The sequence below is a fragment of the Astatotilapia calliptera genome, chromosome 12 (genome assembly GCF_900246225.1).
Source record: "Astatotilapia calliptera chromosome 12, fAstCal1.2, whole genome shotgun sequence".
NCBI classification, from domain to species: domain Eukaryota; kingdom Metazoa; phylum Chordata; class Actinopteri; order Cichliformes; family Cichlidae; genus Astatotilapia; species Astatotilapia calliptera.
In genome coordinates, this window is record NC_039313.1 from 913,692 (window position 1) to 940,609 (window position 26,918).

The following is a 26,918-nucleotide window of genomic DNA, read 5'->3' on the forward strand; positions in this document are numbered from 1 at the left end:
ACAAGTGCTCTGACGTTTTCGGAGCTGCCTGGCACAAAAATAACGCCATACACCGTAGCTTCACCTGGAAGTGATCACACTGACCGGAACAACAAGATGGCGAGGACTGTGGTGCTTCGGGTAGGCGAAAACAAAACACAACCTGTAACTCGTGTTGACGCTGAAGCTTGTAACGAAGAAAGAAAGCAGCTGATGTGTGTTTGTGTGAGTGATGGGCGAGGTGGGCGCCCACAGGCAGGGATGAGCGTAGTCACGGGAATCGTGGACGTTTCACTATGTAGCCCTGATGCTAACACAGGCTAGCCAGTCTCTGCTAGCTCCCAACAACCCGCTGTTATTATAAGTTAATGCGCCTGAAGCTCGCACACTGTCTTGATGTACTGCGTGTTGTATGTGGCAGACATGAGTGTGAGGTATGGTGTAAGAAACATAATAGTTTCCGTGGGAATCTTAAACCAAACTGCTAATCGAAAAAACTACATACACCCGATTAGCCAAAAGTTATCGCGAGGCTGTGAGTTAAACACGATGTACACAAACATGTTAAAACATCCGGGTTTTCATTTTATTAGTAACGAGATTACAGAAACTTTGCTTTCATGTCGTGTTAAATATTCCTGATCCAGCGCTCGTTCACCGCGTCTGTATCATCACACTGTCGTGGGTTCACTCACCGTGGACGTGACACTGAAACAAGACCCCAGATAAAGGACAAACTAAGCTGGGCACTTGGCCGTGCTGTTGTGTGTTCGTCTTCAGTTCTGAGAAACTAGAATCAGTTGTTTGTTCAGCTGATGAAATCAGGTCTGTCACTTTCATTCAGACAAACATTTAAACTCGCTTTTGAAAGTTCAAATGGATTCATTAAAAACACAATGAAATACACGATTGAAGTACTTTTCTTACGCTCTAGTTTTCAGTTCAAACATATAACAAATCCACGTTGTAATAATAAACTTTGACATTTGATCTTTTTCAACTGCAAATTAAGTTAAACTTCATCAAATCTGTTTAATTCAGTCAGATAGTTCTGAGTTTTGTCAAACACACCAACACTGTATCTGTCATAAATGTTGCCATCCGACAGTTTCAAATTACATGCAGTTTATTCCTGATGATACAGCAGCTGTGATAAATCACTATAACATGTTGTTGTCACGTAGAGACAAATTCATATGAAGATATTACTGCTTATTATTGCTGTGAAGCCTTCTTCTTATAACCAGAGCAGCTGCTCAGTCGAATCCTTTTCAGTTGTCCTTGTTGATAAAGACTCATTCTTTGGAAATCTGCCTGCATTTATAAATTAGACCTTTTAACCAGTCAGCCTAAGCAGCTGTGTCCAGAAAGGTTGCCTCAGGTGAAATGTGCCCTCTCGTTTAGTAGTCAAAGTCAGCTTTATTGTCAAAGATCATATGTACAGTCGTACACAGGAATTTGGAATTGCAATGCTCCCCCAGTGTACACTAAAAATACAAAGAGAAGGAAATAAAAACAAAATAAAATAAAAAGTTTTATGTACAACACAATACAACACTACACAATTATTTAAACAGCAGTGTCCAACACAATCGTAGTGATTGTGGGTAAGTCCGTGTGCAGTGGGAGTGGGGCAGTCAATGAAAGGCTGATGGTGGTGGGTCAGAGTTTGTATGTTTGGAGGGGGGGCTCAGAGGGAAGAGGTGCATGCAGGTCTGGAGATCATGTGTGAGAGCAGGGAGTGAATTCAGCATCCTATTGACCTGTGGCGTGCCTGTATCGATAGAGTTAGGATTAGTGTTGCCACACAAAATATCACGTGACCTTACTTTAAAGAAAAAAGGAAGACCTACAGAATGAAGCGACGCAGGATTTTCATTTAGTACCATAAGTGTATCTACTCAACATCTTCTAATGAGTTCCAACCTCGGTGACCTCGACCTAAAGGTCAGAGTACGTTTTCTGGGAATCTTGGGAATGTGATAAGTTGAGGATGAGATGATGTAGGATGTTTTAAAGTTGATACCATAGAGTTGAGGGGAGACACTGATGGATTGCAGTAGTTTTTGTAAGAATGTGTTTTAAGCCTGAGACTAGATGAAGGATGATTAGCATGTTTAACGAACAGAAAAAAGACAATTACTGTGTGGATGTCACCTGCCTCTAGGGTTGGGAAACGAGGATTCCTTGGAATCGTTAGTCGGTCTGCCTATAGATCCCAGTTATCAGTTCTTGCACCCTCGTTACGATCAGCTGATTTCAGTTTGTGGAGGAGGAACACAGCAGCGCAGTCCGCAGCGTGGACATGATTTTTATTGCACAAAAGGATGAGAGCGTGATGGTAAAGTGAGACTGCTCCAGGACAGAATCACACTATTAACACAACTTCAGCTCTTTACAAGCACATGCACAGACAACATGCTAACGCTAACGCTAAACTAGCCAAGATCCCAGAGTGACGTTAAAGCTGAGTAAATGCTGACCCCAGACCAGCACCGTTACAAAGTGAGCTGCTGCTGAACTTGAACAGGCAGCAAACTGATGAGCAGTCAGGCTGCAGGTTTCTACCTGTTGATGTTTCTACAGTAGAATCACTTTGAAGTGTCTTTGTGCTGGTTTCATTATGAAATGGGCGATATGACCTGAAATCCATATCACGATATAATTTGAAGCACGTGCAGTAACGATATATATCGTGATATATTCTTTTCTTCTGTATAACGTATTTTCCACACTATAAGGACTTAAAATCCTTTAATTTTCTCAGAAGTCGAGAGTGTGCCTTATGTATGAATTCTGGTTGTGCTTACTGACCTCGAACCGATTTTGGCTGCAGAAATCTGTTAAAAATGTTTTAGTACAACTTTGTAAGCCGCACTGCTTGATGAATCGTCAGAGCATTACGGCTGCCGTAGTGAGGAGCTTCGCGGAGTAATCTGGGTCCAAAACTCCGTCCGTTTCAGGTCCCAAAGTCAAACGAACACTGAGAACATTAATGAATCAATGTTACCGAAGTGGAGGAAGCGCAGTTTTTGGCTTTCTCCATATTTCAACAGTGCTTCATCTCTTTGCTATGACTGTCGCCCGCCATCATTTGCAGATGATAATGGTTGTAGCCGCTGCGATGCTTTCGACCAAAACAGGCGCAGCTTGATGACATCATCAACATGCGCTATCGCGATAGAGCGGTATAGTCAAAATCTCTATCGTTGGCCAAATTTATATCGTTTCTATCGTATATCGTCTCTATCGCCCACCCCTAGTTTCATACATAAACACTCAGAGAAAGATCACGAGTGTCCTCATCAGGATAGCATCTGTGCTGGTGTGTGGGGCTGTAGCCTCAGGTTATATTGTTAAATGGTGATTATGAGACAGTGTGTTTCAGCTTATTTTACAGAGTAACCTGAAAGTAATGTTATGAGTGGTATATATCAGATTTGTTATGTCCTCCTCAGCTCCCGTCCCTCTGCTGTGGGATCGTGGCAGAAATGTCCTGTTTTGTCTCTGCTTGATAACCATGTAAGCTGAAGCTTGCTGTGTGTCAGTAACCCACATGTTGTCGTGTGTGTTTCACACATGATGACATGTGACTAGTTTAGTGACACAAACAAACACTTTATTCAGTAAAAACAAGCTGGTGTTGAACTTGTTGGGAAAATGTTTGAACCAGAGAAACTGTGGAGTCCTCTCACAGCAGCCGGCTGTACGTCAGCTGCTATGAATGAATTCACATTATGACATTATTATTCCAGTCAAACCCTGAGGCAACAACATGTTGATATGTTGATAAAACACCTGCAGTTATAATATTGTAAAGTACTAATAAAAGGGCCTCTTTTGCTTTTTTATGCAACATTATTCTAAAAATGTTACTGTACGCTCAGATCTACATCACACAGTTGTGCTTTTTTCTCTCAGTGCATCAGTATGACTGTAGAAAACTCTTTGAATTTGTTTTTATTTTATGCTAGTATTCAGTCATGTACCGTCGAGGCGTGTTACTGGGCTTAGTATCAGGCTGTCTCTGCTTACGTATGAAGGAGCTGTGTTACCAGTCTGTCTCCAACCGTGGAGGTCCAACCATCACTGCTGCTTGTTCTCTGTTGATTGAAGGCTAACCATAGTAAATACGCATTCATTTCTCTATGTTAAACAGGAGTAAGTTCTGTAACACAGACGGGTGAAGCAGCCGTGTGTCCCCACATCCACCATGAATCTCCAGCAGCCAGCCCCTCCCATCCCCCCTGTCCACCCTGATGTGCAGATGAAGCCTCTTCCCTTCTACGATGTGCTGGATGTTCTGATCAAACCTTCAAGTCTAGGTCTGCTTTCACTTTGTTTTTAACACTGAAAGTCAAATGTTTTATTGGGTTAATACGATAAGAAATGTCGGCCTTTACTCGTGTAAACTGAGCCCAGTGTAGAGCACAGATAAACCATTGCAGGGGTGTCAGACTTCCTGTTCCATGACCTCTTCACAGCAGGTGGATAAACTGCGTCATTTCCTGTGAATTAGAAGCTTTCTCGAGCTTCTCCAGTGTTAGTGCTGCTCATGGTCAGTTAGGTTACATCGAGGGTAGCAGGGATGATTTATGGCGCCCTCACGCTCATAGGAAGTTCATAGGAACTTGTGAAAAAGTCTTGAAAACATATTGTTTTATTTTATTGTTTTATTTTTTGTACCTTTTAACATTTCACAAAGTAAACTTGTTTTGTATTATGAACACATGTTTTTGTTGGCTGGTTAGAGTTGCATGGATCGCAGATTTATCCGTTTTTTGTGAATATAAGCTGCTGACTGGTGAGCAGAATTTTCAGCTTGGTACGTTAGTGTTCATCGTCAGTTAATCATCAAACATATTTAGTGCTTATAACAAATATATTATGCTAAATAAAGACAGATTTTTCCACAATGTATATGATAGTAAGAGTTAGTAAACCTCTATTAAAGTCTCCCTCTGCAGTCTGTTGTTTCTTAGATTCAGCATTGAAACTGAATTTAAAACAAAACATAGATGATATTCTGTTGCCTCGGCAACCACCAAGATCTCACTGCCTACAGACATTCAGTAACTCTCATTGGATAATGTTAATAAATATCTTTCACTAAATATGAACGTTTTCTACCTGTCCTTGTTTAAATTATGAAAGAAGTTATTATGCCTGAGAATCTCTAGAATGTCGAATACTTTCCACTAAACAGTTGTCTTCTACTTTGGTTAGTTTTTTTAACAACCATTTAAAAAACATATTTTGCTTTAGTTTTATTTTTTACTGCAATTCCTGTAGAGTAGCTTTTATAGTGTTAATTCAGTATGTGCTACAAAATAAAAGCCTTTCCTTTACATTAGGTTTGTGGGCATTTTATTTTGAATTGTTCTAATCATGGCACTTCAAAGGAACAGCGCATCACAGGAACAGCCTGTGATGTCACTGTGCACATTCTACTGAAAAACCTATAAATAGGGGAGACATTCAACCAACTTCAGTGGATCTCGGATGGCAGAAACACAAAACAACCTGGTTGTTAAAACAAAGACAAGGCAGACGCAGAGAAACGCAGACGCAAACGCTGACGCATCTACAATGGCAGAAGCAAAAAAAGCCGCACAACCAAATACTGAAAAGTCTCCTGTGGCACAACCACCAAAGGAAACGGTTGTGAAACCAAAGAAACAACAAAAGCAAAAACAGAAAAGAGTGGCTGAAGAACCAAGAAGACCAATTACTCGGGCAAATGCCCGGGCTCTTCTTGAAGCTCAAAACAGCACGGGTTATGGAGCAAACTCGAAAAATGAAGAAGTGCAAAAAAACACTGAAGCCACTCCTGAAAAAGAAAAGGCTGAATCCCTCCCCATTTCAAATGCAAAGGAGGACATGGAGAGAGAGGGAAATAGGAAGAACCACAGCAGACCAAACCCTGTGCCTAACGGAGGGACTTGGCAATATCAACCCAATCCCACATTTAGACCCCCGTTTAATCCCTGGCACGAGATTGCTGCTCTCAGACACCAACTGGAAGCCTCCCAATACCATCAGAACAACCTTTACTGTAAAATGGTAGGTGCAAACAAGAGGGCCTCTTATCACCAGCTTGAGGTGAACAAACTTTGTGAAGAAATTCACGAGAACAAGCGAAATTATGAGGAAACGATTAAAGACCTCATAGAGCAGCTGGAAGAGGCTTCTAGTAATAAGCCCAATGACATCAGTGAGACAGACACTCTCACAAATGACAATGAAGCTATTGTCATATTGGATGAGGTGATTGCTACCCTGCAGGACCAAATCAGCCACCCTACCACAGAGCAGTGTGTGGAGTCTGCCACTCCAACCACAGAGGCTTCACACACTGACTCTGTAGGACTGAAGTCCTCTAAGGAGGCTGAATTTGAGCTCAAATGTAGGATTCAGCAAGAGCAGATTGAGATGCTCCAGAAACAGCTCCTAGCAGCTCAAAATCAGCTTGAAGAGCAGGCCGTTAAACATAGGCAGGAGCAGGAGACACTCAACCTGGAAATCAGTGACCTGAAATCCCAGCTCTGCCCCAACAAGGCCCTTCATGATTTGAAGAGAGAATCTCCTGAGCGAGAGCTGAAAGAGGCCAAAGATTGCTCACTTAAAATCCCACAGCAGCACAAAGAACAAAATTCCACTGCTGCAAATGAAATGCATAAATGTGAGCCTCTGAAAGAAAACGAGACTGGAGAACAGGAGAAGATGGAAAAAGAGGACTCACTGCCATCCACTGCAATGTCTCTGCAGGAGCCTCAGAAAGAAAAAGACACCACAGAACAACAGAAGATCGAAAAAGAAGAGTCAGCTGCATTCTCTGTACAGGGATCTTTGCAAAGTCTACGAGACAAACAGAAAATGCTCAATGTCAAGGTGGCTGAACTCGAGAATGAAGTTAAGAGCCTGCCAGAGATTCCGCCAAGTAAGAAGAAGAAGAAGAACAAGAAGAAGCGGAACTGTGTGCGTCCCCAATTTCACATAATTGGTGTCAACATCAAGTCCTAAAAATCATATTTATATACAACTAAATTGTCAGTGAACATTTGAACCCCTCTCGGTCGAGACAGAAGGCCACCCCTTCCTGAGCCCGGTTCTGTCAGAGGTTTCTTCCCATTAAGAGGGAGTTTTTCCTCTCCACTGTCGCCAAGTGCTTGCTCATAGGGGATTTGGGGGCTTTTTTTTTAACACCAACCACTGGTAAGTTCACTGACATCAAATTTAAGACTCAGCAAATATGGAAATGGATCATTCGTCATCAAGTGAGGAATCATCCATTTAAAACATGTTTGCTGAGTCATATTTAGTTGTATATAAATATGATTTCTGTCACACTAAGGCCAATCACAGACTAATTTGGACAATTGGTAAAAAATAAATAAATTGAAAAAATTGAAAAAAAGTAGTTGTGTCATTGTTTCGTGTAGATTTCAAATAACATGCCATTTTATGTCAACATATTTCTGTTACATTTGTAGTGCTCATGGTTTTATATTCTTATGATCCTGTTTGTTTGATGAGTATATCCTTCTTCCTTACTTCACATATTTACTGCTGCTTGGCTAGCTTTAGTCATGCTAGCATCAGCATGGGTAGAAACAGATACACATCAGAGACATCACATGTAGCTTGTGTTTATGTTCAGAGTGACATCTGATTTAAAAGCAGGCAGCAAAGCACTGAGCAGCATATCAGTCAGCACAGAAAACAAATGCCATAAATGTCATCAATTAGGCTGGAATAGTTTGTTGTTTGTCTTCTATTGTAAGTGCTTTACATTTCAGCATGACATCCTGTATGTGTCCTACACTGAGGACACTTGAAACTGGTCATTTTCTTAGAATGGAGCTAAAGATAAAAACAAAACAAAACTTTCATAAGAAACCTTTATTCTGCAGTAAGGGACATTAAAAACCTAATAATGTTATCATTAAAAATATTAAAATGTGAAGTAAATGGTAAATGGCCTGTATTTATATAGCGCTTTACTAGTCCCTAAGGACCCCAAAGCGCTTTACACATCCAGTCATCCACACATTCACACACTGGTGATGGCAGCTACATTGTAGCCACAGCCACCCTGGGGCGCACTGACAGAGAAGTAATCATAATTTTTGCACAAAATCAAAATAATCTGTTTATGACCCAGCAGTCTTAGCTAATTATAGGCCAATCTCCAACCTTCCTTTATATCAAACATCCTTGAAAGAGTAGTTGTCAAACAGCTAACAGATCATCTGCAGAGGTTTATTTGAAGAGTTTCAGTCAGGTTTCAGAGCTCATCACAGCACAGAAACAGCTTTAGTGAAGGTTACAAATGATCTTCTTATGGCCTCTGACAGTGGACTCATCTCTGTGCTTGTCCTGCTAGACCTCAGTGCAGCGTTCGATACTGTCGACCATAATATCCTATTAGAGCGATTAGAACATGCTGTAGGTATTACAGGTACTGCACTGCAGTGGTTTGTATCATATCTATCTAATAGACTCCAGTTTGTGCATGTAAATGGAGAGTCCTCTTCACACACTGAGGTTAATTATGGAGTTCCACAGGGTTCAGTGCTAGGACCAATTCTGTTTACATTATACATGCTTCCCTTAGGCAGCATCATTAGAAGACATAGCATACATTTTCACTGCTATGCTGATGACACCCAGCTCTATCTGTCCATGAAGCCAGATAACACACACCAATGAGTTAAACTGCAGGAATGTCTTAAAGACATAAAGACCTGGATGGCCGCTAACTTTCTGCTTCTTAATTCAGATAAAACTGAGGTTATTGTACTCGGCCCTGAAAAGCTTAGAAATATGGTATCTAACCAGATTCTTACTCTGGATGGCATTACCTTGGCCTCCAGTAACACTGTGAGGAACCTTGGAGTCATGTTTGACCAGGACATGTCCTTCAACGCACATTTTAAACAAATATGTAAGACTGCGTTCTTCCATTTGCACAACATCTCTAAAGTTAGAAATATCCTGTCTCAGAATGACGCTGAAAAACTAGTTCATGCATTTATTACTTCCAGGCTGGACGACTGTAATTCATTATTATCAGGAAGTCCTAAAAACTCCCTGAAAAGCCTTCAGCTGATCCAAAATGCTGCAGCAAGAGTCCTGACAGGGACTAGAAAGAGAGAGCAGATTTCTCCTGTTTTGGCTTCCTGTTAAATCCAGAACTGAATTCAAAATCCTGCTCCTCACATACAAGATCTTAAATAATCAGGCCCCATCTTATCTTAATGACCTTGTAGTACCATATCACCCTATTACAGCACTTCGCTCTTGCTCTGCAGACCTACTTGTTGTTCCTAGAGCAGGGCTCGCAAAATCGCTAGCCCGACGTCCCGGGGCTAGCGATTTTTCCAGTCGGGCTACCAAAATCTATCTCAGCCCTGCCCGTCGGGCTATCATAGGAAGGAAAAATATATGTCAATGCTTTTGCATTCTTTCGGAAATGTAGCTGGGTAATTATGTCATTGGAATCGGTGAGCCACTGTCAATATGTGACATATTGAAATCGCGTTTGAATTTGCGCTTGTTTTTTGCTTCACTTTGCAATCGCGCAAACTGTGCATAGAGAGCGACAGTACTGATTGGTGAGTGACGATAATTTGCGCACCAATTCCTCTGACATTGTCTTATCAATCGTTAGCTTACTATGCAAACATGACAAGTGAAATCTCCCACAGCTTAAACATGTGAGAGGCTGATCGAGCAGAGAATCGCTGACAACGTGAGCGCGTGTGTAAAAGCAGCAGGATATATATTTTAGTTCAGCCAAATAAGACAGGTCAGGGTGAAGAAGTGACAGCCAAAGAAAAGCTTACCACAAAACGGAAAAGAACAAAAAGAAAGTGCAGCTTTATGGTTTCATGGACAAAAGAATTTCTGTGGCTGCAATATGACAAGCTAAATAACCAGGGGTGCACATAAGTGGTCCGCAGGTGCGCATTCGCTGTCAAAATAAAAAACACGCATAAGATAAGAAGTTGCAACGCGTGTTTGTGTACATAAGATTTTCTGGAGGAGGACAGACATTTGTTTAGAACGCTTAAAGATGTCGAAGAAGCTCCTTTAAGCAATTACTTTGGTTTTCCTCCACCTCCAAAGAAATGTCAGAAGGAGTCCGAACCACAAAAGAAGCGCGTGTTCTTGGAAAAGTGGTTGCAGGAGGTGAGCTGGCTTCAAACAAATGATGAACGCACAGAGATGTGGTGCAGAATGTGCCGTGAAAATCCCACTCTAGCGGACAAAAACAGTGCCTTTTATATGGACGCAAACGCGTGTTGCAACTTCTTATCTGGTGCGCCGCTTAGTTTGACGTCACATCATGTGTCACAAGACACAAACTTGTGGTGTGTCGACTGGTCTTGATTTTTTACAACCAGGTGCGTTGCCCATCTGGGTGGAAGAGTCTTTTACCCCCATGTTAATGATGCTCCAGAACAGGAGCTCAGAGACGTGCAGATACACAGAAGGAGACGCTGGAACAGTTTGGAAAGAACAAAAACACTCGGCAAAGTCTTGACTTCCAGTTTTGACTTTTCCTCGCCTCTGTCAGCACTGACATGGTGGTGTAGTCTGAGTGGTGACACCTGTGGCTCAGGAGAATACTGCAGTGAGTATTTTATACCCGCAGTACTACTTTAAATGGTCCCAATTAGGGCTGGGCGATATGGCCTAAAATCCATATCGCGATATAATTTGAAGCACGTGCGGTAACGATATATATCGCGATATATTCTTTTCTTCTGTATAACGTATTTTTCACACTATAAGGACTTAAAATCCTTTAATTTTCTCAAAAATCGAGAGAGTGTTCCTTATGTATGAATTCTGGTTGTGCTTACTGACCTCGAACCGATTTTGGCTGCAGAAATCTGTTAAAAATGTTTGATGGATTGTCAGAGCATTACGGCTGCCGTAGTGAGGAGCCTCGCGGAGTAATCTGGGTCCAAAACTCCGTCCGCTTCAGGTCCCAAATCAAACGAACACTGAGAGTTAAAAACGGTCTAAATTCTTTCATCTTTAATAAAATCATCAGCGTTGCTGCTTTATCAGGTGTAACAGTTAGGTTTAACATCCAGGCATCCATGAAAACAGAATTTATTAAATTTAACAGAGTTAGAAGTTAACAGGAAGTTAGCTCGCTAGTTACCACCTAAACATTTCATACCATGTTCTGACTGAGAGATTTTTGAAACTAATTCAAACGTACAGCTCTGCTGTCACTTCCAACATAAATGAAGACAGAAACTAAACAGCAGTGACGTTTGCAGGGTTACTGAAGTTGGGCTAGCTGCTATATAATGTTGTGCTACGTGACTGCTAGCGACACAGCTATGTTAGCATAACATTAGCACAGTGAAGCTGGAGGTTGAACGCCAACTTTTTTTCCACTCGATAAAAGTTAACGTGAGGGATTCTGGTGGTCAGGGACAAATGCAATCACATAGCAGGATGCTGTACACGGGCCAAACTAAGTCAGGAGAACAACTGAGATTATTCATCCACAATACGAGGTTAGTTATTAATATACTGAAACAACACCGGAATAGAGCAGCTGCGAGAGAATCCAACATTAATGAATCAATGTTACGGAAGTAGAGGAAGCGCAGTTTTTGGCTTTCCCCATATTTCAAAAGTGCTTCATCTCTTTGCTGTGACTGTCGGCATAATTTGCAGATGATGATGGTTGTAGCCGCTGCGATGCTTTTGACCAAAACAGGCGCAGCTTGATGACATCATCAACATGCGCTAACGTGATTGAGTGGTGTAATCAAAATCTCTATCGTTGGCCAAATTTATATCGTTTCTATCGCCCACCCCTAGTCCCAACATGACTGTTGGAGTGAGTATACTTGGCTCATAACTTGTCCCGTCTGCTTGACAATCAGTACACAATGTTGCCATCTAGAGGACAGAAAATGTAATTAATTTGATTGTCCTAGTCCCAAAAATCTATTTGTAATTTCAGTTAATTACACATCAACAGCATCGAGGACACAGGTGTTTAAATCCAAAAATGTGTTTTTATTTACCCTGAAATATGAAAAATGATGAACAAATCCAAAACTTGGACAGGCAGACCAAGAAAAGAGGTCAACTCGATAAACTCCAAATATTAGCTACAAAAACAAACACAAGACAAACTGGAACTTAAATACTGGGTTAGCTAAACCCTGTGACACACAAGGCTGTCACATGACCAACACTACAAAACAATGAAACTCCAAACACCTCCCCAGCCTGATAAATGAAGCTGTTCAGCAGTCTTTCAGACAGATTCTGGATGCCGTGGTACCTCCTTCCCAAACGCAGGAGGAGTGTGGAGCCATCAACAGCAATGCTGATGGTGCCATGTCGTCTGGAAACCCAGTGATTTGGTTGGTGGATCAGCTGGGTGAGGAGTAGTGGGCTGAGCACACGCTGCTTTGGAGCCTTTTGCGCAGCATGATGTTGTTGGAGGTGTTACTGCTGTTACCATCATGGAACAGGAACTGAACTGAAGTGCAGGAACAGCAGTAGCACATGAGTGGTTTGAGAGCACCAGGGAGGGCGTCCTTTAAGGATGCAGACTGAAACAGGTCGTGGGTGGGTGAGGATGGACTCAGTGTACTCAGGCACATGATGATAAAAGCCACTGCTGTGGGGCAACAGTCAGTATAACAACAGCTAACAGAGAGATGGTGCCGATCTCAGTGGAGAAATCATTGAAGTCAGGATCGTTTGTCCAAAATATAAATGACAGAGAAAGTGTGTGTTGTAACCTGACTTGACAGCCCTGGTTTCTGTTGACAGGAGCGAGTACGGCTCAGAGGTACCACCAGGAAAAATATTTTATCTTTGCGTTGACGCCACAACAAGTTAGAGAAGTGTGCATCTCCCGGTAAGCCTGTTTCTTGATTGGTCAGTTCATCTGCAGTAACTGAAAAAAGTTTTTAAAATCGACTTTAACTGATTTAAACTTTTTCAGAGACTTTCTACCAGGTGGGAGGAGAGACTATATGGTTCAGATTCAGCTGAGGTGAGGATGTTCAGTTTTCTGTAAACACTTAAAGTGACATTTATACACCGAACACAGTGCCTAAAGACAACACGACATTGCAGATTTGATCAATCTAAACCGATGTGTGACTTATACACACTGAATTTTGAGGAAAATTCGTCCTCAAAAAACGAACGGTTTAAAAACAAAAGAAGAAGCTGAAGCGATGATGATCTGGTCCTGATGATCCTGAAGGAGAAAAGGAGGAAGCAGAGATTCCGAGTTCCTCCAGTTCTCACGAGCAGGCAGCAACATGGAGAATATCACAGCGTACATACATGTTTCAGGATGGCAGTTTGAACTCAGAGAGGTCATTCAGATGGACCCAGAGCAGCGTCTAGCTGTGTCTGAGCTACAAACTGTATTTCCATATCATTGAATATTCATACCAGTGCGAGATTTGAGCTACGAGGGCACCTGTTACCAAATGCTGTAATCTGATTGGTCAGATCTCTTGATTCGGAAACGTCAGAAAGCTCCAGCTTGGTTCAGATATACACGGCGGGTGAATTGACGCGGTCGGTGTGAAGAGGGCTTTACATTAGAACCTGACCCCCGTCATATTGTCCTCTGTGAGATGTTAGTGTGGATGTTTTACACTCTGTAGTGGCTGATAAATGAAAACAGGAGAAATACCAGCCCACTGATCTGAACACACTGGGAATGGTCCCTGACTTCCTGTGACAATCAAACCAGATTATTTCTGTCATATTATGACAGTAAACATTCATAAATAACTGCTTGTAACAGATCTCGTTGTTTGCGTTTCAGAAAAAACATTATTGTCCAGATTTTTTAATATAAATACAGCTCTGTCTTATTTCTCCTACAGCAGTTAGGCTCGACCCACTTCTCAGTTAAGAGTAATGATGAAGTCTCAGTTACCTAAATAGAGTATATCAGAGTATATCTGTGTATATCTGTGTATATCTGACTATATCTAAAGTTTCGTACTGGGCTCTGAAATGTTTCTGTGTGTTTTCAGGTTTTGTTTATCAGAGACGAGCTGCCCTCAGGAGGACAATTACCCCAACAGTCTTTGCATAAAGGTCAATGGAAAACTGTTTCCTTTGCCAGTAAGTGCTCGTTGTACTGCAGTCAAACAAGAAGCCAGGCAAACTTTATATTGTGAATATGCTAACGTTGGATTTCTGCCTGCAGGGCTACGCACCGCCACCAAAAAATGGCGTGGAACAGAAGAGACCAGGAAGACCACTCAACATTACCTCCCTTGTTAGACTCTCATCTGCAGTACCCAATCAGATTTCAGTGACATGGGCACCTGAAATTGGAAAGGTAAGAGAAGAAGCTCAAGTTGGAAATGTTTTAAGCATGCTTATGTTTATGCGCTGTGATGTGTGGAGGTGGTGATGCTCTCTGAATTCACAGGGTTGTAATCTGGATACTGCCACACACACACTTCTCTTTAAAGGAACACATTTACAGTCACATCGTTCTAGTCTCATCTCTGAAGCAAAACAGCAGAATTGGAAGAAACAGCAACCGGGCTCCGGCTGCAGGGACTCACAGCAGCAACAACCTGTTAAAGAGAAACTCACCGTAGATATGAAACAGACAGATGTGTGTATGGGATGTTGTCGAGACACGAGACTTTACCTGATGCCAAACATCAGTGATCCACACTGTGTATGAAGTGTCTCTGTTGTTATTATTAGTGTGACAATGAGAAGCATCAAGAGATTGACAGACCACGTGATTTTTGTGCATTGCATGCCGGGAACTCGTGGCAAAACAATCCAAGTACCTGCATCAAATGCAAGCATTTGCAGCACCGCAAAATGTTCATTCTTCGGTTCCAATAAATTCTTGCTTTTTCTTTGCCCCCCAAAAAGGTATGTACAAAACGAAGGAGAGCAATGCCGGTCCGTACAAAGACAGACTTGATGAAAAGTCAAAGAAAAGATACGAGGAAAAAATCAAAGGAGTGAAAGGGTCAGACCCTTACGAGCACACAGAGGGACAAAAGACGTCAGCGTGCTGCCCAACTTCACCACGCTCATATTTATAATCATACGGTTCTTGGAGTGAGCGCACACACTCATGAAGTTTAGTAACTTCAGGTCACTGCAACAAGCCCAGGTACAGTTTACTGACGGATGGGTGCAGGACCTTGAAATGCACCGTGTAGAACGAAAGACCATCGTACGTATCATAAGTTTACCAGTCTCACAAATCGTCGTCATAAATACACATTCCTTAACCGTTTATTAATATAACCTTTGAGCTCAGCGGTAATTAATTAGTAGTGAAAATAATTTCTGGTAGCATCACAGAAATGTAGCAGTGACAATAATACTGTATGCTGTAATGTACTGGACAATTAGTGATACAAAACAACTGTTTTATCCTGTGAATAAAAGTATATGTTTTTGTCAATGTACCATAATAACAGAAGCGAAACGCAATATTGTGTCAGGACAATTCACTATTTATGCACAATAAACAAAGGAGCATAGCGCGACAATTTCTGTTCAGCGCCAGACTTGCTTGTAACCTATATCACCAGTTATGTTAAGAAAAATGACGCATTAACTACAACAGCAGACTGACCTCTGTGTAAATGCTTGGAGCAGACTAACCTGTGAGCTGGAGGGTTCTGGGACGTTATATTTGATCTTTGAATGGCTGCAATCCAGGCCACCCGTCGCGTCTTTGTTACTTCGGAAACATGGCTCGAACAATTTCTCTTCAACGACGTAATCCGATAACAACCGATCTCTTTACCCGTCGGCTTCCCGTGGCTGTCATGCGACCGGCTATTGCAGTTAATAATACAACAGCTTCTTGACATTTTTGTGTTTCTTTTTATCGCTGTGTGACTGATTTCAATTGAAAGCCTGCGTGCGATAGTACCGCTTGCCACGAGTTCCCAGAATCCTTTGCGGTTTTACCCCTGAGTGACGTCACATTTTCAATCTCTATAGCTGAAGCCGGTTGTGTCATTGAACATCTGTTGTTCCTTCCTGTTATTGATGTCATTTTAATCCTGAGCGTGTGTTTGACTCCTGCTGTTTCACACTGAGTATGAGCCACGCCGTCTTTGTTTCAGACCTACTCCATGTCTGTGTACTTGGTGAGGCAGCTGACGTCTCCCCTGCTCCTGCAAAGACTGAGGATGAAGGGCATCAGGAACCCAGACCACTCCAGAGCACTGAGTAATAATGAGCTTGTTACTGTAACAGTTACAGAGCAGCAGTAACTGTTACAGCAGTAACAAGCCCCCCCCACACACACAGTACAGGTCTGATTGTAATCAAATGGTCTTCACCCAAACGTGAGCTGCATGAGCGACTACAACACTGATGCCTCAGCTTTACAGTCTTACTACAACTTTATTCATCCTCCTCACACTTATGTTTCCCGCGTATACTCAGGTAGATCACATGACATCAGGTAGATCACATGACATCAGGTAGATCACATGACATCAGGTAGATCACATGACATCAGGTCATGCTGACAAACAGCAGAGACATGACAGTTATGTTCTTAGTTATTTCCTGCCTGAGACTGACATGTTCCAGGCAGGAGTCAAAGCTGAGTATAAGACCAGGCTCATAGTGTAGAGATGTGGTGAAGCCCTGTCGTGTGTGTTTCAACCTGTGTCTTTGCATTTTGCCCTCCTCTCTGTGTTCCAGTCAAAGAGAAGCTGACAGCAGATCCAGACAGTGAGATTGCTACAACAAGCCTTCGAGTGTCTCTTATGTGCCCGGTAAATAAGCAGCCATGCAACATGTGACACGTTTGAAGCTCCCTGAAGTTTGAACACTGTGTGTGCTGAGTCCACGAGTCAGAACGAGGTGTCTACATGTAGTGTTACTAACAAGCTCCACCTTAAACCCTCCTCACTGTAGAACTGCACTGATATAGAACTGCAGCCAGACTCTGTTCTATGGGACGTTTTGTGGCTTTGGACCTGAAAATATTTGGACAGCAGCACAAACTAAACTAACACATTCATAACAAAACAGTCAACATGTAAGTAGTGTGCAGGAAAATGACATGAACCAAAACATGAAGAGAAATCTGGACTCGTATGTAAACAAATGATAAATGTCATACATGGCTCTTGTCCCGATTCGTGATTGAGGTGAGAGACAAACGACCTCTGGTCCAAGTGCGTCAAAACAATGATTTTATTAAACACGTGTGTGGAAAGATGCACAGCTCGATATTGTCACCCCAGATCTCCCGTCAAAACGTACTTTCAGCATGGTTTTATCATGTCAGGGTTCACGCCCCTTCTCACGTTAGACAAAACATCACATGTACAGGTTATAATTAACGACAGTTCAACTAGTTTCCGTGTTTAACAGCATTTCCCCCTATATGGTTGCTCCAGATGCTTCCTGTAGGCCCGGATCACTAGTTGCCAAGCAGAGACAAAGCTAGATGTCTTTCACCTTTACCCTAGAAATTATACTTCATGTCTATGTGTATGTAAGCGTGTTAGGCACAGGATTGAGTGGTGTAATCAACTCAATCACAATGTACTGTATCACATTCTTATACACTAGGTTGACAATGTGTTGACTAATTGTAACACACAAAACTGACCTGGGTATTGTAGCATGCAGGTCATTTCATCAATATATCAGTTCAGACATAACGCTGAACGACACTTTTAACCTTCATTAGACTGTATGCTTAACGCTATCATGAGCACAAATGTCATACCATGATTGGATATGGGGCGCATAGGGTCAAAAAAATCGGATTTGATGCGCTTTCGCCTGCAGTGTGAACGTAGCCTAAGTAGGAGCTGGTTGGGCCGAGGTCAGGTGAAGGTCATAGTGTTAAAGAAAACCTGCCGAGCTGTGATTATTAAACTCTGCTCGGTTGAGAGGGAACTCCCTCCAGCTCCAGTTGAGGCTGTGTGGTTGAGTCTCCCTGCAGCTTCAGCATTATGACCGTGTGCACATATGCAGAAAGCTGCTGATGATTTGACTCTTACATACGTCACAGATGTTGACACATGAACCTATAACGCGTTACACACACTCATATTTCCTGAGTTTCACGTATGAGCCGAGTGCTGACCCGCTGTGTTTACCCATCGGCCTGACCTCAGCTTTGTTTCGTCCTGCAGCTGGGTAAGATGCGACTGATGGTGCCATGCAGGGCTGTGACGTGCTCCCATTTGCAGTGTTTCGATGCTGCCCTCTACCTGCAGATGAATGAGAAGAAACCCACCTGGATCTGTCCTGTGTGTGACAAGAAGGCTGCGTATGAGAGCCTCATCATTGATGGGTAACTGAGCAGGCCGTCATCACAGAAACATGACATACTGGAGATCATTTAAGCAGGACCACAGCTCCCTTTTTCATTTGATCCACCTCATGTCAGTACATGGGGATCTGCACTGGTCTGTGAGGCCTTCCCCAAACTGCAGCCTCATTCATGCTCCTCCCATCCGCCATTATCTAATAGAAATGCTGTCAAACCTAAATGAGGATGTGGTCCAGCTGGTGAAACACTGAACAATCATCCATGTGTGCTTTATGCACCGTTTGGTGCCCGTATGTGTCAGATACTCAGGTGGACTGATGGCTGAGGTCCACCTGTTGGTGACTTGGATCGGGCCTGGGTAGGCTTGGCCCAATTTATAGTGAGGCTGTGCTCAGCTCAGTGTTGTTTACCTGCGTATCTACCTTACAATATAAAGCACCCCGAGGCGACTGTTGTTGCAATGCTGTATAAATAACACTGAATTGAAGGTGGGACCATGAATGTGACGCTGCAAGTCCGTTAGGTGATGCTGAAGGTGGTCAGTCCATCTGCCCCACAGGCTGAATGAAACTCTGGATGACATGTTGGTGTCCCCAGGTGAGAGAGGTTAGTGACGGGAGAAGATGTTAATGTAAATGAAAGGAACAGAGGTGATGAGAGGTTAACTAGGTTTGATGTTAAGAAGAGAAATGCAAGAGGATGGATCGTGGAAAATGATGGAAATAGCTTTGTTGAAGATGGAGGTAATATGTGAGCAGAGCCAGGTTCACACAGGTACATCTCATTTAAAGGTACCACCTGAAGAGGTAGGAGACTGTAAGGTGGTGGCAGCAACAGTCTACCTAGGCAGTATAGGATGGATGAAGGTGGAGGAAAGGATTACGTGGTGGAAGCTGAAGGCTGACTGTTGCAAAGAGTTGGGGTCTGGGTTGGACTGAAGCACTACAGCACAACTGCCAAGAAGGTGTTTGGGATAGTGTCTGGATAGAGGAAAGAGGACAAGGAGACTTGGTGGTGGAATGAGAACGTATCCAAAGGAAGAGTTCAGCAGATGGTCTGGGAGGGGATGTAGACAGGAGGCTAGGTGTGCAGCCACGAGAGGAGCGGCAGAAGAAAAGGCTTCATCTGAGGCTGGAGAAAAGACCGATTGGCTGGGACGAGAGATTGAAGGACAGAGATGGGAATGTGCAAGTGAAGGAAGTGCACTGAAAACGTCTTAAACAGGAGCTTACTGTCTCTGTGGAGCCAGAGACAACATACTGAGAGGAAGTGTGGTCCTACATGAGGACGTGTGAGGGTGGAGCAGGACATGTATGAGCACAGTGAGGTTTGTAGGCAGAAGAACAAGAGGAAGACCACAGACGAGGCTCATGTATGTGCTGAAGGAGGACACGGAGAGGGCTGGTGTGACAGAAGAGGATGTTAGGCTGAGATGGAGGCAGACCTGTGGCAGCAGGAGCAGCTGAAAGAAGGAAGAGTCTATCTGAAGCCCAAAGCCTGCAAATACAGGACATCCTCCTCATTTTCCCCTCAGCTATAAAAGACTGATGGGGTCATGTTGTCATTTACACCCAGGTTTGTGAAACTGACCTCACAGCCCAGTTTTAATCTGTGCTGCTGGTTTCAGTCAATACACAACTGTCCTGTTTATAAGGCTGCAGTCAGCTGAGACTGAAGGAGTCAGCTGGAGGATGAAGAAACGTTCCTCCCACTGAAAACATCCAGATGAACAGAATCAACTTCCTGGGATTTCCTGACCAGGATCATTGAGCAGTCATTAAGACTTCAGAGAGTTATTCCTGAAGACTGCTGAAGGAATTACAGGAGCGCTGCCTGAGAACAAACGTGTTCATACTAGAGTTGAACTATAAACTGGTTTTGCTTTTTATACAAGATTTAGATTGTTCAGTGCATGTTTGAATGATTCACTGCAGACATTTCTTATTTTCCAAGCAAATGATCAAAACTGAGGCAGGTCTTTAGCCTTCTGCACAGCACTGCACTCCACATATAATGAATATGCATGTAATCTTCCCTGTGCACAGATGCATATGTGATCAGTACTGATGACATCAGACTGAGCTGTTTGGACATCTCTAACACTGACACAGTGCTGACACAGTGCTGACACAGTGCTGACAGCCTGCGTGACGCGTTCGTGTGACCGTACTTCACATCAGTGTTTTACCTCTCTCTCTCTCTGTGTGTCTCTCTGTCTCTGTGTCTCCCTCCCTCCCTCTCTCTCTCCCTCCCTCTCTCCCTCCCTCCCTCCCTCGTACTAAAGATTGTTCTTGGAGATCCTGAACGACTGCTCGGACGTGGATGAAATCAAGTTCCAGGAGGATGGGACGTGGTGTCCAATGAGACCAAAGAAAGACGCTGTAAAGATCCCCACTCAGTCCGTTCCAAAGGTGGACAGTAAGTATCGTCCCCTGCACACCTGGCAGCTTCTAGATGGTGTGGATTCATGTATATGTGAGTCCTGTGGGCACACAGCACTGGCCTGTATGGTGGGCAGGGCTGCAGAGGCTAGTGTGTTAAAACAAATGTCAGTGGCTGCTTTGATTTAGGAGCTTTGTTAAATAAATAAATAAAATATTTGATTCAACTGTATTTATATATCACCAAATCAAAACAAAGGTCTTCTTAAAGCGCTTTATATCGTAAGATAAAGAGTCGACAATAATACAGAGCAGGACTGAAACTTTGAATGTGAGTCATGGAGAAAGGAGGATAAGGCCTTGGACGACCACAGACTATTAGCATCAGGGGGTGATCACGTGACCCTGTTTCTAAAATAGTTTTGTTCCTGTGTCAACAGAAGTCCTGTAAGTTTCCAAAAGAAGGGTGAAGGATGTTTGCAAAGCTGTTAAAGACTCATTGTTGTCTGCACAGCACTGAGAAATCCTTTTAATCTCACTGGGACAGAACTGGGAGAAATGGATTTATTCATGAATCCATCTTTGTGTCATTGTGTTGTAAATGAAACTGTAGGTTTTTGGTGCTTTGACAGTGTTGTTATCAGACCCAATAACTGAGCTGAAAGAGACGGAGAGGAACCGACTGCGTGTCCAACAAACCTCCAGTGAGGATCAGTAATAACAGACCATCATCTTTTCCCAGTGTCCCAACCTTTAAGTCCACTAATGGACTAAAGAGCTTACAGAGTGGCTCCATACATGCTGATTTTAGCCATAAACCGTCTGTTGGCTGAAACCTCACCTGTAGTAACCAGATTCAATTCAGCTCGTTGAAAGATGTGAAAATGATTGCTGTCGGTCTTTTCTTGGGACGGGAGGAGCAGACTCATGTCAGGTGACCTTTACCTTTCAGCCTCGGCTCCTTTGCGTCAACCGTCGGTGGCCCCTCATTCTACTGAGCCCAGCTGCACCAAGAGGGCGGATGTGATCGATCTGACTATAGAAAGCTCTTCTTCTGATGATGAAGAGGACAAAGACCCTCCACCCAAGAAACGCTGCGTCTACATTTCCAAGAATGAGGAGATGCATGCCAAGGGGTGAGCCATGTTTCAGTTTTCCCGTGAACCATCTGGTGTGACCGCGCTGTACCCCAGCATGTTGATGATTACATGTGTGCTCATCAGCTGTGTGTGTTTGTCTTTGATGTTCTCAGAGTGTTGAGCTACCAGCCCACTGTGCGAGTGCCAAACGTCCAGGCCCTGGACCCGTCGTATCTGAACTCCACACTGGCCGACTATGCAGTCCCCTTCCATCCTTCTGCCTTGGCCTCCATCCCCACAGACATGCAGAGTGAGTCAGAGAAACACTCACTGACTGTCAGCTATGTGCACATGGATACTGTTCAAAATCTGATTCTTCTGTCTTTCAGGTCTGGATCTGTTTTCCTTAATTCAAACTGATCCACAGGTATGTGTTTTATGTTCCCTCCTTTTTTTAATGCTGTCTGAACTGACAGCACAGTGACGCAGTCTCATAATGTTCCTGACATGCAAGCTTTCTGTTTGTTTCAGTTAGAGTGGATTTGACATGTGGTGCCAAATGGTACAAAATTCCAAGATTCAAAGCTCGGCTCTTTTGTGTAAGCAGGTCTGACCAAACGTGGCAAAGATTTAGACGATAGATTAACTTCACGTCACGGCAACAACAACTCTTAGTCTGTGCAAATGTTTCTGTGGAAAGCAGAGTAGCATGTCTCAAATGCAAACACAGTAGCCACATAGTGTGCGAATGAAGAGGTTGGCAGAGGCACTATGCAGGAAACATCTCCTGGTACGCATCTTCAGTGATGTATCCTGGGGCCATCAGGTGTTTCGGGTCTCGCGGCATCATAGACCTTCGCCCAGGCGACCCAGCTGGGGGTGATCAGGCCCCGACTTGCGCACCAGTAGCTACCCACGGATCAGCCCTCTTAATCCACAGCCAGCTTGTGGCTTTCCCTGCTGCCTCGCTCACAACCTGGACGGCGCTCTTCCTCGCTGCTCCAGCCACACCCAGCCGGCCTAGGACTTTGCAGAGCGATCGTCCTGCAAAGCCCCTCCATCCCACCTCTATGGGCTCATAGAAAGTCTTTCAGCCCCTTATCCTGCACTAGTTCCTGGTACTTGGCGTGCTTCCTCTCGTTGACCTCCTCGATCCGCTCTTCCCAGGGCACTGTGCGTTCAGCATGAGCAGATGTTTTGAGCCCTCAGAAATGATGATCATGTGTGGGTGCAGGGATGTTTTTACAGTGTGCTGTTTACCCAGGTCAGCCTGCAGCTGCCAATCAGAGGCTGTGTCTGGGGGCCGGTTGTTGAATGTGGGCGCACCTGGGCTTTCTGTCCAGCCTTAATAAAAGAGATTGGCTTCATCAGAGCGTGATGGTGCTTGCTGGTACTGATTGCTGAGGCAGTCTTTTCAGCAACTACTCTGAGCACCTGGTCGTGTCGCCAAGAACACGACCATCGGCCAGGGCCTTTGGGCAGCTGCCGAGGATCTATGGTTCCTCTTCCAAAGCACAGGGGACAGGCATGTGTCTCACTCGTCCCCCACACATGGAGCTTTACTGGGCTTGGCAGGCTGCCTGCACGAGGAATCTGATGCGCTGGAAGTCTGCCTGCATGATGTTTGCCCAGGTGACCTTGAGCTGCAAGGTGCTCTCCCACCTTGTCCACGCTCCCTGCTGCCTGAGACCTCCGGCCCTGCTTACTCGCTCCTCCTCCATACCTGCTCGGACCTCTTCCTGGAGTAGCTGGTGTCTCTCCTTTCCCTGTGCCCTGCAGGCCTGGGCCTTTGGGAAGCACCCCGAGCCTGCTCCCCCTGTTGCTAAGACCCCCACCGGTGTCTTCTGCCTTAGGCGTGACTCTGTCACCTCAACTGCCTTCTCGGCCTTCCACTTTGTTCCTTACCTCCTCACCTTGTTGCCTGCTGATGTTACCTTGCAGTCTTTGGGATCTCTGTACTGTAGGGCTTCTCTTGTGTGCGCCACCTTGAATCCTCTGTGAGACCACTGAAGACAAAGTGTGCTGGAAGAGTAGATGCAGAGCGAAGACGGGTGGCAAATGCACAACCAGAGTTGTGGTGAGTCGTACAGGAGGCTGCACACTAAGGAAGGAGGAAAGGACTTTTATTTTGTAGATGAAAAGAGTGAATGGGACAGGATATGGAGCTGTTAGGGAGCAGCGCTGTAGTAGCTCCATCCCACGGAGGTGTGGAAGTCCGAATCTTTTTTTATATGGCACGTCAATTAGTTTGTGTTTTTGTTTGTTTGTTTGTTTGTTTGTTTTTGACATATGTTATATGCAGTAAAACTTTCATTTACTCTGACGTTGATCTGACCAGCGTGTCTCTCTGCGCAGCATTACTCGCCTCAGATGTTCTTGGATAACCTGACGAGCAGCATGCAAAATGCAGCTGCAGCAACCAGCAGCCACTATGACGCCATCAGCCACGCCGCCAGCTCCTTCCATGACACTAGGGTCCTCACAGGAGGGGGCGGGGGCACGGGAGGAGGGGCCGACGGCGGCACATCGGATATCATTTCTCTCGATTGAGCCTCGCCGTACTGGACCTGATGGAGCTGGTTTTCTTTTTAATGTGAAATATTGTAAATGTTCAGTTTTCCACACGAGCACTCTGATGATGGCAGCGCCTGTTTTAACAGCATTAGCATGATAAATGCCATGGACCACATTAACTGAAGACATGAGTTTCTTAATCATGTCACGTCATGTTTGCTGTTCATGGTCCTTTAACAACATGCAGACATTTGTACATAAAACGAAAATGTCGTTTTTGGTTTTAGTTGATTGAACTTTGTTTTCTACACGGTGACAGGAAGTCTTGTGACGTACATGGTTACACTTTCAAAGGAAAAGCTTCAGCCTGAGCTCTGTGAACGTCGTCCTGTCAGGACTGGAAACATTTACAACACCGAGCTGTTGTAGCGATTTGTTTCCTTTCATGTAAATCGGACCTGAACTGTGTGCCTCGCCAGTGTGGAGTGGACTCAGAGCGGACCCGCTGCTCTGGGCTGGGCGTAAGAAGACGCTGTCACAGTGAGTGGGTGTTTCCCCACACAGACGGTGGACTGAGCCGTCTCCAGCTCTGGTGGTGTCTGTGGACGTTGTTACAGGGTGGATTTCATGTCATACCAACACAAACTGTTTGTTCTATCGTACAGTAAATGAATCAGAGCAATAAGAGCTTGACAGGTTCGTTACACAGAGCTGTGATTAAAGGTTGCAGACTTCGCTCTAGTTTAACGAACTGCTTTGTGTTTGTAATCAGTGACGTGCTCTCAGAGGTGTTCAGGTGGATGTTAATCTCAGGGTACATGTGATGTATACACCTGCACTATGTTCACAGTGACGTCCTGACGTTCTTCACATACTGTTTCCCGTTTAATAGTTTCCATAGTTACAGCAGACATGTCGCCTTGTCACAGCAGGCAAAGCATCCATGTAATCGAAGCTCACGTCTGTGGCAACGCTGCTGCCTCATTAACATTAGTTCATGTCACAGGCGCGCAGTTATTGTTGGTGTTATCATCATGTTGAGTCCACGCCCTCAGTCATGTCTGTCCATCAGTCCCGCCCACATCACGACTCATTTAAATGTGAAAACAAACAGTCATGACGCTCATCGCTCTCACAAAGGAAATCCAGACTTTGAGCCGTTCCCGTGTCTTCAGTGTGTTAACACGTACGAACAGTTCAGAGGATGTGATGTGTTGGTGCAAAACTGCAGGTGCAGACATTTCCTGTTTGAGTGCACGCACACGCGCACACGCGCACACACACGCGCACACACATACGCACACACACACGCACACACACGCACACACACGCACACACACACACACACACACACACGCACACACACACGCACACACACGCACACACACACGCACACACACACACGCGCACACACACGCACGCACGCACACACACACGCACACACACGCACGCACACACACACGCACACGCACGCACACACACACACGCGCGCACACACGCACGCGCACACACGCACACACACGCACACGCACACACACGCACACACACACACACGCACACACACACACACACGCGCGCACACGCACACACACACACGCACACACGCACGCACACACACACACACACACACGCGCGCACACACGCACACACACACACGCACACACACGCACACACACGCACACGCACACACACACGCACACACACGCACGCACACACACACACACTCTGTCTCCCAGCAGAGCAGCAATGGTCCCATCACAACATTAATCTGCGCTCAGCCAGTCTCAGGGAGTCTCAGCTTTCTGAAGTGGCTGCATTAATTCAAAAACAGCCACATGAAATTGTTAAAGTTATAAAAATAGAGGGACGTAGAATATTTTTAGGTCACTTTGTACTTTTTCAATTCAGAAGCTGAATATTGTGCTAATAAATGTGGGTGTGGACACATTAAGGCTGTGTGAATCCATCACAACATGAAACAAATGAAGATGAATGTTTGAGCAGGTGTCCTGTGACTCTCTCGCTCCAGAAATGAGGATTTAATTGGAACTATTAGGACATGAGCGAAAACGTCGTATGAACTATTCTCAGAATACCATTTTCTGTATAAAATAACGGTAAGAACGGCGTGCTTTAAACTTCCTGCCTGTTCGCACCTTTATTAACACACATGATTGGAGTGTTCATAAAGACGACTGGTTCCCTGTAGGCAGATGGTAGTGGATCCACTGGTTTCTGTGTTACTTTATTTTATACTTGTACCATTTTTCTTTAAACAGTGTTGACAGAAAAGGCTTGTTGTGTTTCCTGTATTCATCAGCGTCCAGAATCGTGGTACGTGTAGTTGTTTTTTATTATTAAATATTTTCTTTTGTAAACAGAATTTGTTGGTTTTGAAAATGGGTGAAAAAATGTAATTCAAGGAAATGATGGTGTGTCCGTATTATTGTGAATGTCTGTGTTACACTCAAAAGCAGAGCTGCTCCAGAACGACCCGTGAGTTCAGAAATATAGATAAAAAAAGTAAGATGTGCTTAAGAAGTAGGTTTTCATCCTGCTGTGGCTGCCAGTGATAACTGTGCCTCACATTTATGAAAGTACTGGAGAGACTGGTCCTGACCCACTGAACACCAGAGGTGAAAAACC

General features: G+C 44.2%; 1 protein-coding gene across 1 annotated transcript; it reads left to right on the forward strand.

The window, feature by feature from the left end:
• Positions 1-25,019, forward strand: pias2 (protein inhibitor of activated STAT, 2). The gene is made up of 14 exons (XM_026187364.1): positions 1-120; positions 4,139-4,304; positions 12,802-12,889; positions 12,977-13,027; positions 14,034-14,124; positions 14,210-14,344; positions 16,119-16,224; positions 16,708-16,781; positions 18,159-18,319; positions 20,583-20,716; positions 21,632-21,815; positions 21,932-22,068; positions 22,148-22,185; positions 24,114-25,019. Exons 2-14 carry the CDS (start codon positions 4,193-4,195, stop codon positions 24,306-24,308), a joined length of 1,506 nt encoding a protein of 501 aa, XP_026043149.1. The 5' UTR covers positions 1-120; positions 4,139-4,192; the 3' UTR covers positions 24,309-25,019.
• The last annotated feature ends 1,899 nt before the right edge of the window (positions 25,020-26,918 follow it).

Coding starts and splice junctions, on each gene's coding strand:
- pias2 (XM_026187364.1), top strand. CDS start 4,193: ATGAATCTCCAGCAGCCAGCCCCTCCCATCCCCCCTGTCCACCCTGAT. Junction 16,225..16,707: donor AGACCACTCCAGAGCACTGA/GTAATAATGAGC, acceptor TCTGTGTTCCAG/TCAAAGAGAAGCTGACAGCA. Junction 20,717..21,631: donor GTCCGTTCCAAAGGTGGACA/GTAAGTATCGTC, acceptor TTTACCTTTCAG/CCTCGGCTCCTTTGCGTCAA.